Source organism: Urocitellus parryii, chromosome 7, assembly GCF_045843805.1.
Source record: "Urocitellus parryii isolate mUroPar1 chromosome 7, mUroPar1.hap1, whole genome shotgun sequence".
Taxonomy (NCBI): domain Eukaryota; kingdom Metazoa; phylum Chordata; class Mammalia; order Rodentia; family Sciuridae; genus Urocitellus; species Urocitellus parryii.
The window spans coordinates 2,632,329-2,646,772 of record NC_135537.1 but is presented as its reverse complement, the minus strand read 5'-3'; the positions used below and the strand labels follow the sequence as shown (position 1 = coordinate 2,646,772).

Here is a 14,444-nt window from a genome sequence, read left to right as displayed (position 1 = left end):
GTGATGGTGATGGTGATGGTGGTGATGATTATGTTGGTGATAGTGGTGGTGATGGTGATGGTGATGGTGATGATGGTGATGATGGTGATGATGGCGATGATGGTGATAATGGTGATGGTGGTGATGGTGATGATGGTGATGTTATTGTTGTTGGTGGTGATGGTGATGATGGTGATGATAGTGATAATGGTGATGGTGATGGTGATGGTGATGATGGTGATGATGGTGATGATGGTGATAATGGTGATGGTGATGGTGATGGTGATGGTGATGATGGTGATGATGGTGATGATGGTGATAATGGTGATGGTGATGGTGATGGTGATGATGGTGATGGTGGTGATGATTATGTTGATGATAGTGGTGGTGATGGTGATGGTGATGATGGTGATGATGGTGATGATGTTGTTGTTGGTGGTGATGGTGATGATGGTGATAATGATGATGGTGATGATGGTGATGGTGATGTTATTGTTGTTGGTGGTGATGGTGATGATGGTGATAATGGTGATGGTGATGGTGATGGTGATGATGGTGATGATGGTGTTGGTGGTGATGATTATGTTGGTGATAGTGGTGGTGATGGTGATGGTGATGATGGTGATGATGTTGTTGTTGGTGGTGATGGTGATGATGGTGATGATGGTGATAATGGTGATGGTGATAATGGTGATGGTGATGGTGATGGTGATGATGGTGATGTTGGTGATGATTATGTTGGTGATAGTGGTGGTAATGGTGATGGTGATGATGTTGTTGGTGGTGATGGTGATGATGGTGATGATGGTGATAATGGTGATGGTGGTGATGGTGATGATGGTGATGGTGATGTTACTGGTGGTGGTGATGGTGATGACGGTGATGATGGTGATAATGGTGATGGTGATGATGGTGATGGTGGTGATGATTATGTTGGTGATAGTGGTGGTGATGGTGATGGTGATGATGGTGATGATGTTGTTGGTGTTCGTGGTGATGGTGATGATGGTGATGATGGTGATGATGGTGATAATGGTGATGGTGATGGTAATGGTGATGATGGTGATGGTGGTGATGATTATGTTGGTGATAGTGGTGGTGATGGTGGTGATGGTGATGGTGATGATGTTGTTGTTGTTGGTGGTGATGGTGATGATGGTGATGATGGTGACGATGGTGATAATAGTGATGGTGATGATGGCTATGATAGTGATGGTGATGACAGTGGTGGTAGTGATGGCGGTGATGGAGGTGATGATAGATGGTGGTGATGGTGGTGATGGTGATGGTGATGGAGGACAACCAGTGGGACTCCACCCTCCTTGCCCTGCCTTTGTCCCAGCTCAGGTTCTCTGGTATAAAACTGTAGCCAAGCCAGGTTTTTCCCACTCAGGGCATGGTCAATTAACATATTAGCCCCAGGTCTTTAGATTTTTGTACTAAAATGATGGGCCTCAGCGCTCAGCTCACGACAGCTGCTAGAGCACCAGTTCTGACAGCCCTGCTGTGGTGCCGAGAGCCCTGTGCACCCCTTCTTCATCTGGTTCTAGCTGGACAGACTCCCTGGTGGTGTTTTTTAGAGGCCAGCCCTACTGCAGGCCTCAGTGAGATGCCACCTTTGACCTAAAGGGCTCAGGTCTAACAGGGCTGATGAGGGAGGCAGTTCCAGAGGTCTTTGTTCGCAGGATTCAACCCCAACATGGACAAGCCACCAGCTCAGCCTTCCTGGATGGACCTGTGAGGCTCCGTGAACCTGGCCCTGCCCAGGCAATGCCGGCACCCTGCTCACTCTGGACTGTGTGAGGACAGGACTGTTCAAGCAGTGAAGTGAGGGAACATTGGAACAGACCAGGGAAGATGTCTGGAGTCTGAGAAGGGACGGCAATGCCCCGAAGCCTTCTATGGTAGGTGCCGTGCTGCCGGCTCCACTCCAGCACCACGGGAGACAGGGTGGTCCCCTTCCCGCTCCCATCGTATGCTGTGGCCTGCTCTGCCATGCCCCTGCGCTGCGCAACCTGCCCAGACTCTAGGGCTCTGACCTTGAGGGCTTGGGAGCTTTCCAGGTGGAAGATGCTGTCCGTGGGGGATGCCAGCTCCTGGGGGTCCGAGGAAGTGGCTTTCTGTTCACTGCTCCAGAGGGGGGCTCCCTCTGCACCAGGCTGCTCCATGGAGGTCAGTGATTCCACCTGAAAAGTTTCTCCTGCTGGCCGGACGGAGACAGAGCCAGGTGAGGCAGCGCAAAGGTGGCCCAGGCCTAGGTGGTGACGGGGGCAGTTAGGATGGGGTCATTATCTGCAAATGGGTCAGGCCTGTGGCCTGGGCTTGGAAGTTGGGGCAAGGCCATTCTAGGGTTATGGCTGAGATCAGGGTTGGGTTTGGGGGTAGATTTAGGGAGGGGTTAAGTTCAGAGCACTGGTGTGAGTCCACCCGAGCCCGTGGTTGGGGTGGGGCCAGGTGTGCCAATGGTGGCCCGCATAAGCTCACCTTTTTGGCGCATCAGGAGCTGGTAGAGATGGCCCATCCCTTCCAGGCTGGAGTGCTGGATGGCCCTATCCGGGTCCTGGCACAGAATCCCCAGCATGCCCACTAGCTGCCCGATGCGTTTGAGGCCCTCCTTTGGCTGTGTTGAGAGTGCAGGGGACCACTGAAGGCAGAACCTACCCACGGAGTCCCCAGGCGGCCACACATGCACCCAGCCCAGCCGAAGGGTCGGAAGGATCCCTTCAGATTGTGTGGCCGGGCCAGGCTAGGGAGTGGGCAAAATAAAGGGGCTTCCAGAGTCTTAGCAATCAAGAGAGATGATGTTAATGTCAATACAATAGTAAAAAAGTCAAAATGAACACAAACAAAAAAGTGTGACAACCTTAAGACAGGATCTAACCCTGCCTGACCCCAATCCTGGCCCTGGTTCCAATAAAACTTCATTGATGAAAACAGGTGGCCGGCCTGTGGGCCACAGTCACATCCATCACGGGGCCCTCTAATCACATAAAGCAGGGTTGATCTCGATGGTGGAGTTCCTGGCACTCCTGTAGGGCCTGAGGCCATCACCCCTCACCTGCCTTACCCTGGTCCCAGTCCTGTGGTGTGGACATGGGTTTTGAGCAAACTGAAGCCACTTCAAATCCCTCTAGGACTGCAATGACCTTTCCTTGGTGGCACGACCCTGCCCTCTGCAGTCCTGCGCCTCCCTGCCCTGGGGCGGTCCCCAGCCTCCTGTAGTTAATGGTGACTGGCTGGTACAGGCAGAAGCTCCACCAGCTGCAGTGAGCCAGGTTCCCGCAGCCCAGGACCTCAGGGGCCAGGGCGCAGGGGAGGCCCACTGGATGCAGGCAGTGTGGGAAGGGGTGTTCCACGCTGCACCCCTGGGCCCCCACCAGGTGCAGGCTTGGGTTCAGAGCCTGTTCACAACCTGAAGCTCACCTGACTCCCACCACACCTCTCAAGGAGGAGCCATTTCCACTCATTTTACAGGTGAGATGCAGAGGCCAGGGGAAGAGAAACACTGCCCCAGGCCACAAAGTGCATGGCTAGAGCGGCCTCCTGGGTCAGGGGCAGTGTCCTCCTGGTTCAGAGCCCAGCAGAGAGACCTTGACCAGGGTCCTTTTCCCCCAGCCTGTTTCTTCAAGTTCTGAAGAGGTGAGGACACTCTGTAAAGGGGACATTACCTGGGCTGCCATGGAGCCCTGTGGGGGTTGCAGGGGGCTGAAGTATACGCTCCGGCCTCGAGGTATGGACACGGGCCCTCGAGCTCCTGCGGAGCTCCCCTGCAGGCTGCAGGGTCCCTGGGCTCCGGGGCTAGAAGCCCCGCTGCAGAGGGCATTTGGGGCCCGGTACTCACATCTAGGCAGCGTTTGTGGTTCAGGAATTTGAGGAGAGTCACACAACTGTGCACGGCCCGCTGCCGCTCATGCGCCTTCTCCGATGCCAGCCAGAGGTACAGGTGCTGCAAGATGGGCGGGGTCGGGGGCCATCTGCAGCCCTGGCGAAGTAAGGCCCCGCCCACCACTGGCTCGGGCCCCGCCCCCAGCCCCGCCCTCGGCTAGGCTCCTGGGCTTCGCTGGCTGGTTCTGTCTTTCCCAGGCCATCAGCAGCACAGCCGCCCAGTCCTTCTGTTCCCAGGAGTCCTGCCACGGGCGTGGCCACTTTCTCCCATGGGAAGCCCTCTGGGGCTCCGGTTTCTTAACCTGCCATGTGCCCTAAGCCCTTTCTAGACCCGGAGTCACAGGGCGCTAGGCATCTTGGCCAGGCTGCGGCTGGGCTGGGCTGGGCTAGCCACCTCAGCCTGTCTGTGGGGCGCAGTGTGCTCCCTGAGTTGGGGTTCTGAGGAGGGTGAGGACACTCTGTGTTTGGAGACTGGGCCACCCGGCGATGGCCTGGGGAGCCTTTATGACTTCCAGTGCTGGCAGCACGGCCCCTCTGGGACACCCAGGGGGCTGTCAGGCTACTTGCCAGGCAGGTGGCACTTGCTCCTGCCCACCTCCCACTCCTGACTTCTACCTGTGTCCCAGGCCCCCAGGCCCTGCTTCACCTCAGCCCAGCTCCTTGCCCAAGCCAGAGGGGTCCACCCTGCTGCCCTGAGCCCCGCCCTACCCACTGCACCCACCTTGCTGCCCGCTGGTCATGAGAACTCCTCCACACCCACACCCCTCCCTTGACCCTGTGCCCTCTGCTTTGGGGCCCTTTCCTGGCCAGGGGCCTCCTTAGTCCTCATTCAGGGCGAGTCGATGAGGGCCCACTGGCCCTGACCTCTGACTCTCTGGCCAACCCCTATGCCTGGGTGGTCACTGCCCCGTGATGGTCTCCCTCCTGACCAGGCAGGACTCCTGGAGGGCAAGCAAAGGTGAGAGCCTGGGGTCACTGCTGCAGGGGAAGGGCCCTGGGGGTGCACTTCCTCACCAGACCTCACCCCAGGCTACACCTGCTGCCCCTCCCTCCCCTCCACTGTGATGCTGAGTGTGGGAAGACCCCCGTCCAGGCCCTGCTTCCTCTGAGCTGCCCTCCTGGGGCCTCCAAGCCCAGGTCCAAGGACATTCCCCCCACTCCCCCGCTGCCCAGCTGGCCTCACCGACAGTAGAAAGTGCAGCTCTTCGGCCGTGGGGCTCTGGGTGATGAAGCTCTGCAGCATGCAGTCCAGCGCCTCTGTGGTCTGGCTGTACAGGGTCTGCCCGTGTAGGGGAGGGGTGGAGGTCCCGGGTCTGCCCGCCCCTGGGGGTCCTATTGCCTGCACAGCCCCAGGCCTGGTGGCGGCCATGAGCAATGCCCGGAGTCCCTCTGCAGGGAGAGCTTCTATTATTTAACAGAACCTAGGAAGGGGCGGTGAGTGGGCCAGGTGCTGAGCGCGGTCCCGGAGCCCCTCCTTCAGCCTGGCTGGGCGAGGCCTGAGGGGGCATGGCCAGGCTAAGTGGCTTCGTGGTGAGACTGAGCCTGTCCCTGGGGAAGGTGGCTCCAGGGGTCGCAGGCCTTAGTGGCTGAGTTGGGATTCTTGGGCTCCTGCAAGGCTGGGAAACCCATCCTTTAGAGAGAGGCAACTCTCCCCCCCTTGGGCTGCTGGGGAGCTCGGAGAGTAAAGAAGCCTAACTCCGCCGTGGAGCCAGCCACAGGGCCCTGCAGTGTGCTCAGTGCTGGGGTAGCCAGCCCCCCCCCCATGCTTGTGCTGAGGATCCGCAGGGAAGCTGCTCACATCCCTGCTCACAGGCTGCTGCACAGCCACACACACCCAGGATCTCATTTCAGTCACTTGGGTTGAAGACCACCCGTTCTACCATCATCACCCCACTTCACAGGTGGGAAAGTGGTGCAGTTAGGAGACTGCAGGGTCCCCGGCCCTGCCTGGTGGTGGTCAGGACCCTCCCGCCCAGCCCCCTTGCTGGGCATGCCCTTGTGGGAGCCTCACCTGGATGTTGGGTGGCTCCAGAAAGAGGCAGGTGTGCTTCTCCAGGGCGTCCAGAAGCGGCAGAGCGAACACACTGCGGAGGCAGGTGGAGAGGAGCCGTGATTTCCTGTTCGTGTCCATGGGTGGCCTCAGCTTGCTGTTGGAAGACAGAGGGCAAGAGCCTGACACTGCAGACCTTTTAGCTTTCTGCCTCTTGCAGACTCGTGCGCACCCTGCCGCTCTGGTGCCCTTGCTGGCTCTCTGACAACTCAGGTGTGTGCCACCCGCAGGGCCTTTGCACTGGCTGTCCTGGCAGCCAAGGGTGTGCAGGGCTCACTCTCACCCTGCAGGGGCTTTGCTCAGGCCCCTCCCGGGGCATCCTAACACAGCCTCAGCCCTCGAGGATGGTGACACCTCCCCATCTCACTTCCCTGCTGCAGGCCCCCGCACTTCATCAGAGACACCTGTGGCCTGAGTACTGACAGTCCCTCCCCAATTATATGCTCTTGGAGAACAGGAACGCTCCCTGCTCACTCCCCTCTGCGTCCCCAGAGCCCAGGATGTGCCTGAAGAGCGCAGGAGGGTCTCATGCTTCTAGCAGGCCTGGGCACAGGGGCGTGGGGAGTCGGGTGCCTCATGGGGGAGGGGCTTAACCAGTCTCACAGTGGACATCCGCCAGCTCCTCCTGCCCTCTCCCTGGGCCGTCCAGGTCACCTGCTGCCTGCCTGTACTCTGCAGCCCCAGAGTAGGCAGCTCTGGATTCCCTGGGTCCCACTCCTAGGCATCCCACCCCGCTAGGACAGGGACACCAGGTGTACCCTCACCGGTCTGTGGGTGGGGCCCTCAGTGGGGCTCTGTCTTGTGGCCTGGACCCCAAGCCCCTGGAGTCTGCCTTGACCCTCTCCTGGGGTTGATGGAGGTGTAGGCTGTGACTGTGAGCATCTGGGGGGTCAGTTCCCCAGGGAGAGGCTGTGTCCAGATGCTGCAGCCTGCGTGGGCTGCCCCTCCATGCATGGCTTAGGCCCAGGCCTGCCAACGTCAAGCCAGGCGGGGGCTGCTGGGGGGAGGGCTGTGGCTGGGAGCCTACCAGAGGCTGCTGATGATGTGGAGGGCCTGCGGCCTGCTCTCCGTGCACAGCACGTCCTGGGGCTCCTTCTCCATCAAGACCTGCAAGTCCCCAGGCAAGGGCCCACGCTCAGGCTCTGCCCGCCCGCCCGCCTTTGATACCAGGTCCCTGCTCAGCCTCCATGCCTTGGTGCCTGTGTCCCGTGACCCTGGCCCTCACCCACCCGGAGGGTCCTCTGTGCCTGGGGCCTGGCAGGTCAGATCTGGGTCAGGTCAGGTACAGCTGCCTGACCTTAGGCCAGGCTCCAGAGGCACTCCAGAGGGGCGTGGAAGTGCTCTGGAGACCCACCCCGCTCCTCCAGCAGCGGCCACCAAGAAGGCCTGGTCTAGGGAGCAGCCTCCACAGGGGCCTGGTACGCACTATCAGACACTCGAGCAGCTCGGAGATCTGCGAGAACTCGTAGCTGTGGGCACCTTCATTCCGGCTGATGGCCCCCATCAGCATCAGGTTGGCAGTGAGGAAGCTCTGCTTCAGGGTCTCATCCTGCATGGGGCCAGGCCCAGGACCAGGGGGACCGGTCAGGAAGAGGGCCCCGGAGTGCATGGGAGCCAGCAAGGGGTGAGGCTGATGTCTTGGGGGCAGTGGGGTCCCAGCAGAGAGCACCAGCTGGGAGCCACCTGGGGATGTCTCTAGGAGGGGGCAAACGAGGCGACAACACTTAAACTAGGCCGCAGCCTGTGGGAGGTTCTGGGGCATGGCAGGCACCCAGTGGGTGCTGGGTAGTGCCGCCTGGTTGCAGGCTGCTGGTGCAGAGGAAGAGAGTCAGCCTCTCCGAAGCCCCGCCCACCAAGGTAACCCGGAGAGTGGGGTGGGGTCTTCCCCAGAGCACGGAGGGCAGTGGAGAAGGAGCTGGGGCAGCCGGGGGCAGGGCCTGGTGGGCATGGGAGGTGGCTGCCTGCCCTGCGGATGCCAGGATCCCTGGGCTCTGTGACTGTGCTGGGGGTGCAGCAGGGCCCGGGAAGTTCCAGCCAGCAGCCCTGCCCCTACCCAGGAGCTGTAGCGGAAGTAGAATATCATCCTGGACAAGATGTTGTCCACCCACGGGAGAATGTGGGCCTTGGCGCTGGCCGCCACCTGGCCATAGGCGAGGAGGATGGTGCTGCTGGCCCACTTCCAGCGCAGGTCCTCCGAGGTCGGGCCCTGGCAGGGATGGTGCTGAGAGGAAGGACCCTGCCCCATAGGTGGCTGGGGGCAGGTGTCCCAGGGTGGTGGGCTTGTGCATATCTTAGGAAACCAGGGAGCAGGGAATTGCCCCTCGAGGGGCTGAGCGACCCTGCGGGCCACCAGGGCTGTGTGCAGGCTTATTCAGCGCTGTGGGAAATGGCCAGTGTCCAGGCCTCCACCTTCCCCCTCTGTGGTGGCCCCTTCCCCAGGAGCCCAGGGCCTGGCCCCTCTTTCTGCTGGACAGGGCAGTGCCCAGCACCTGTACCCCCTGGGGCTGTGGGGGCCTGAGAGGGTGTGCCTAACCAGAGAGCTGGGCAGGCACAGGCTGCTCCCTTTGGGTGAGATCCCCCCCCCCCGGTGTCACCTGAGGACCCTTGTGGAGGTGTTGCCCTTAGTGACGAGGCACCTCTGGGGGCTGGAGACACAGGCTCCAGGCCCTGCTCTGCCACTTGCCAGCTGTGGGACCCCAGGGCGTCCTGGCCCTCACTGGGCATCTGGACATCTGAGCAGACCCGAAGGGTAGGCAGAGAACCCCTTCCCTCCTTGTGGCCAGGGCTGCCCTGGTCACATGGTGTGCTGCGTCCACCTTCATGGCTGTCCCTGGCCTGTCTCCCCTAAGATGGTCACATGCCTGAGGGCCGACCTCAAGCTGGCAGCGCTGTCCCGGCACGGCTGGGCATGGCCCTGCTCCAGCTGCGCTGGGGGTGCCTCAGCTCACCTCAGCCCAGGCCAGGTCGGGGTCAGTATTTAGGAGGAAGCTGAGGCACAGGGGGCCATGCTGCAGGTGGGACTGGAGTCAGGCTGTGTGACCCAGAGCCCGTGCTCCTGGCCCTGCCGGGCCCCGGGAGTCCCTGCTTGGAGGCTCTGGTCTTCACGGAGGGTGGAGGCCCAGGACCAGCCCTGTGCCGAGGCCCGAGCAGGTACCTTCAGGGAGAAGCTGTGCAGGCTCCACTTGATGGGCCCACTCCGCCCGAACTGGTCCAGGATGGCCCAGACGTCATTCAGGTGGCGGCTGGCGGCCAGCCCCACTGTGAGCGCAATGCCCTGTGTGGGGGACCCAGTGTGGTAGGCTGGACCTGGCCCCACACCCAGCCCACTCACTGGAACGGGATGGGGGGACTCAGCCCAGATCCTCGGGCATCTAGTTCCCAGCCGCACGCTCTTCAGGACACGTGACTCGGCCTGACCCTGGGGACATCTCTTATGGGGTCTGGCAGGTGGGCGAAGGGAGGCAGGAGGCAGAGGGGGGCCCTGGAGACTGGTCATCTCTCCCACCAGCTCTAAGTAGGCCTGACCAGGGGTGGGAGTGAAAAGAGAGATGTGTGGGGTGGAGCAGGAGGACCCCAGCTGTGGGCAAGGTCAGGGTGACCAGGACTGGGCCTGCGACCAGGGTTCAGCCTGTCATCAGGGTCCAGGGCTCAGTGCAGGGCCAGGGCCCAAGCTGTGAACAGGATCAGGGTCCAGTGTGAAACCCAGGTCAGGGTTTCAGCAGGGAGGTGGCTCAGCCAGGATGGGGGCTAACACCAGTGTGTGGCCAGTTGTGGGGACAGAGTGGACTGGGTCCTCACCTCCCTCTGCTTGGGCCACTGGTGGGAGGTCTCCAGGAGGGACTGCAGGTGTGCCCTGACCGTGGTGCTCTCCTCCTCTGCCTGGAGGACCATCCCGTAGAAGGTGAACAGGAAGGTCTGAGGAGAGGGAGCATCCTGTCCGCCGCTGGACCCTCCTGGCCGGCTGCCTCCTCCTCGGCAGCCTCCCTGACCTGCCCCTGGGCCCTCAGAGCCCTTACCCACAGCCTGGGGTGGCTGCCCCGCTGGCCTGCAGCAGGATGGGCTTCTCGTCCTGCAGCCCAGACCCACCCGTTTCCTTTGGGTCCACCCTGTGTGTCCCGTGGACAGTGCGTGTGGTGGATGGGGTGGGGGCTACCGGGAGCAGGGCCCACCTTCTCTGGTAACTCTTCCTGCTGGGTGCGGCTGGGCTTGGTGAGGGCCGATAGCAGCTCCCTGGACCACATGTCTGTGTTCAGGAACGGGACGGACTTGGCAGCCACCTGTGAGCAGACGGGGTGGACAGGCTAGATTGTCCTTCCCTCCACTCCCAGAGCTGGGGCCTCTACCAGCCCGCCTAGCCCCAGGCTGTCCTGAGCTCTGAACCATTGCCCTTGGTGCCTCCCTCCTCTGGGTCTCCAGACCACTCTTTTGTTTGATAGCACTCAGGGGTGAGGGACATTCCTTAGGATGCCCCTGGATGTATTCAAGGTGAGGCAGGAAAACCAGAAGCCCAGGGGGCTGCAGGGTATGGTCCTGACCCCGGCTCTGGCCAGTCTCACCATGACAGATGCTCATGTGGGCTGAGGATGCCCCTCTGCAGGGGCAGGACACACATGTCCCAGGGCCTGGCACATGGAACATGCTCTCACGTGCACTCTGGTCAGCAAGAGATCAAGTGGGTGAGTGGACGCAGGATGCAGGACTCAGGGAGTGCTGACCCAGGTCACACGGCTTCATAAGGTGGAGGCAGAAGATCTATTTCTGACATTCCCACGTTCTGGGACTCAGCAAGTCCAGGGTCCCCCCCCCAGATTCTCCTGGTCAGGGAGGCACCCCTCCCTTGCATAATTCCAAACCCCAGATCTTAAAAGACTGAGGAGTGTGATGGTCAACACTGAAGGAGGCGTGTTAAGGAACACCGTTACAACTGAAGCAGAAAGACTGTTTCTTTTGCTGTCATCTGTTGCCAAGGGCAGATGTCAGTAGTAAGAAATGGCACTTTATCAACCCACAAGCAAAAGGCAAGCCATCCGCTTGAGAATGAGGAGAAGATGCACGATGAGCGTTCCACAAACCCAGCTTTGCTCAGATTTAGGGAATGGCTGTTAAGATGGCATCGTGGTGGCCAAGGTTGACGGAAAGTGAAACCCGAGCAAGTCACATGCTGCCTGATGTCAGTGAGGGACCCCACAGGACCCTGTCCCCTGGGTTGTCATGGGCTGGAAGGTCCCTGTTGCTGAGTGACGCTGTGGCCATCCTCACATCTTTGCTCACGTGTTTGTGGCGATGACAGTGGAACTGGCGCTGATGCTGGGAGGGGTGGTCAGCAGCGGCGTGCCTGGTTTACCTGTCTGCTACATTCTCTTCTTTACTGTAGGGAGCGCCCTTGCCCTTCTGTGAGGCTGCTGACTGCAGTCGAGGCCTCTTGGGTCTTGTGCTGACCAGAGTCTCTGCATTCCATCGAGAGGCCACAGGAGTGACAGCACGCAGCTCTTAGAACTAACCTCAAGGTTGGCAAGACTGACCTCGTGGAAGTGTCCTTAGTGGGAAGGTGGTTAGATCTGCAGATTTTTTTAAGGTTTTGGAAATATTAATAAAAACGACAATGTCAACATCAATCAAAGCTTAAAATATCATACATTTCTCCCAGTTAAGTCTAGTTTTAGGAATTTATCCTGAAGAGATAATTTACCATGGAGAAACGTCTTGTTGGGCAGAAGACAAGCTTAGAGTGCCCCCTGCAGGGGAGATCTCCTCAGCCCTCCCTGGGGCTGACCCTTGGGACCCGGAAATGGAAACTGTTCCCCACTTGCGGTAGAGTCTGTGCTCCACTTCTGGCTTACTTGCTGATGCAGGGGTGCAGCAGACCCTGGGTGGCTCTTGTGGTTGAGGTATGAGGTGTCCCCAAAAGCACACGTGTGAGACAAAGTCCAGACGGGAAATGATTAGGTTAAGGCAGCTGTGACATAATCACGGGTTAGTCCGACGACTTGGATTAGCGGGGTGGCAGCTGGAGGCAGCAGGTCCCAGAGGTGGGTTTGTATTTCACCCCTGGTGAGCAGAGCTCTCTCTCTCTCTCTCTCTGCTTCCTGGTTGCCGTGTTCTGAGCTTCTTCCCTCCACCAGGCCTTTCCACCCTGATGTGCTGCCTCACCTCGGGTCTCAAGCAATGGCGTCAGCTGACCATGGACCGAACCTCTGAAACCATGAGCCCAAATAATCCTTCCCTGGTCCATGTTGCTCGGTCAGGTCTTTTGTTCAATTGATACATGAAACAGTGGCTCTCCACCTGTAGGACAGGTGACTGCGGGGTCCTTATGAGACTCTGCCCTCTTGGGAGTCCCCAGCCCAGAAGTGCCAGGGGCTCCTGTCAGCCCCCTTTCTGTACGTCTATTGCTGTGAGTACCAGCCCCCCAGGTCCTGAAACTCAGAAAACAAGCCCACCCCAGAGCTCTGCAGTGACCTCATTGGGTAGCAAAAATTGACCCAAAAGGATGCAGCAGGATTCATGGGCGTTACTGTGAGTATTTGGTGTCTATGTGAAGAGTCATCACTGTATCTGGTTCTGCATCGGCTCTAGATCCGTCTTCTGGATGTCTGTGGAATATACAGGATGGACATCATTTTGTTTTATTTTTTAAAAAATCTGAAATGTTCTGAATTTTAAAATATATCTGTTTCCAAGCATTTTGATTTTTAAAATTTTTAAGTATTTGAAAATCAAGCCATTTCTAACTTACAGTGAAAGGCACAGGTCTTCAGTGCACAGCTCAAGGATCTGAGCAGAGACCCACGTCATCCACACACCGTCAAGATGCGGGGTGGGTGCTTCCACCCCAGAGAGCTCACTCACGCCCCTCCTAGGAATCCCTGTCACCCCGTCACTCCCAAGGTTTCTGACCGACCCGACTGCAGAGGGGCCTCCTCTTTCTGGTTCAATTCTCAGCATTTCCCTGGGGGTGTTGCTCTGCCTCCCAGGTAGCTGGGTTAGAGGCTGCCCAGAAGGAGGCTGGTGGGGACTTCCTAGGAGGAGGGAGCCTGTGTGCACAAGCCTCTGCGTCTCTTGGGTACAATCCCTACAAGGGAATTGCTGAGTGAGGGACAGCACCATGACCGTCCCACGGGCAGCGGTCCTGCCTCCCTGTCCTTGCCAACGTTGGGTGTCCTCATGTTTTTGTTTGTACTCTCAAGGGGCATATGATGGCAACTCTCCAGCTCCCTGGGGACCGCACTGTGGTCATCTTTCCTTTGCTCAGGGCCATTCCATGGCTTCCTGCGGGAAGCACCCGTCTGCATCTTGCTGAGAGAGCAGAGCGGCTCAGTGTTCCTGCTGAGCTCTGGGAGCGCTTTCTCACTCTGCGAACAGTCCCTTGTGGGAGGGACCTGGGTCTGTGCGTACTTCCTCCATGTCTGCGGCTCCTCTTTCTCTGTTTTGGATAAGCAGACGTTTCCATGGTAATGGAATACAACCTGTCAATTCTTTGTATTATTGTCTTCTGAGTCCCAAGAAATAGTTACCTAGTCCAAGTTGGCAAGTTTATCCTGTGTTTTCTTCTAGGTGCTTTTTAAGTTTTGGCTTTACATTTAGATCTTGGTTCCAATTAATTTTTAAAGAATATTTATTTTTTATTGTAGTTGGACACATACCTTTATTTTATCTATTTTTATGTGGTGCTGAGGATCAACCCAGGGCCTTGTACGAGCTGGGGGAGCACTCTGCCACTGAGCCACAGTCCCAGCCTCCCAATTAATTTTTGAAAGTGGTTTAAGGTAGACAATAAAGTTCATTTTTCCCTCAGAAACAGATAATTGTTCATGAACCTTGTTCAAAAGACTTTCCTTTCCTGGTTAAATTGCTTTGGCAGCTTTAAAAATCATTAGAGTATGTGAGTGTGGTTTTATGTGGGATTTTCTAATTATTTATTTGTTTCACCAGAGCCAGTGCCTCATCTTTCTGTTTCCTGTGCCTTAGAGCAAATGATCTCTTACTGTGGTTTTAGACTTTTACAAAAATCTCAAAATCAAGTTGTGGAATTCTTGCAATTTTGTTTTATAAAAGGATTATTTTAACTACTCTAGGTCCTTTGAAATTTCCATGTAAAAATTTAACCTATAGATTATATTTATTGCCTCCCCTGATATCTTCGGCTATCTATTGCTCATTCAATAGCATATTATTTATTCTCCAGGTGTTGGAATAGCTTCTATTTTTGTATTTTATCATTGATTTCTAATTTCATTCCATTATGATCTGATAACACAGGGTAGTATCTCTGTTTTTTTATATTTGCTGAGAGTCGCTTTGTGGCATAATATATGGTCTATTTTAGAGAAGGAGCCATGTGCTGCTGAGAAGAAAGTGTATTCACTTAATGATGGATGAAATACTCTATGTCTGTTAAGTCTAAATCACTGGTTGAATTATTGAGTTCCAAAGTTTGTTTAGTTTTTGTTTGGAAGTCTATCCAGTGGTGAGCCACTCATTATTATTGTGTGGTCTATTTGCTTCTTGAAATTGAGAAGGGTTTGTTTGA

General features: G+C 57.3%; 1 protein-coding gene across 1 annotated transcript in view; it reads right to left on the bottom strand.

Annotated features, from left to right (window-relative positions):
- LOC113192821 (maestro heat-like repeat family member 5) overlaps positions 1–14,444 on the bottom strand; it is a 62,960-nt gene that overhangs the window by 37,969 nt on the left and 10,547 nt on the right. The window contains exons 4-14 of the mRNA XM_077800917.1: positions 10,084–10,191; positions 9,713–9,829; positions 9,063–9,188; positions 7,968–8,120; positions 7,341–7,463; positions 6,942–7,021; positions 5,876–6,011; positions 5,048–5,143; positions 3,821–3,925; positions 2,464–2,599; positions 2,019–2,182 (exon numbers count right to left, since the gene is read on the bottom strand). Coding sequence (XP_077657043.1) covers positions 2,019–2,182; positions 2,464–2,599; positions 3,821–3,925; positions 5,048–5,143; positions 5,876–6,011; positions 6,942–7,021; positions 7,341–7,463; positions 7,968–8,120; positions 9,063–9,188; positions 9,713–9,829; positions 10,084–10,191 — 1,344 coding nt within the window. The remainder of the gene's footprint in view (positions 1–2,018; positions 2,183–2,463; positions 2,600–3,820; positions 3,926–5,047; positions 5,144–5,875; positions 6,012–6,941; positions 7,022–7,340; positions 7,464–7,967; positions 8,121–9,062; positions 9,189–9,712; positions 9,830–10,083; positions 10,192–14,444) is intronic.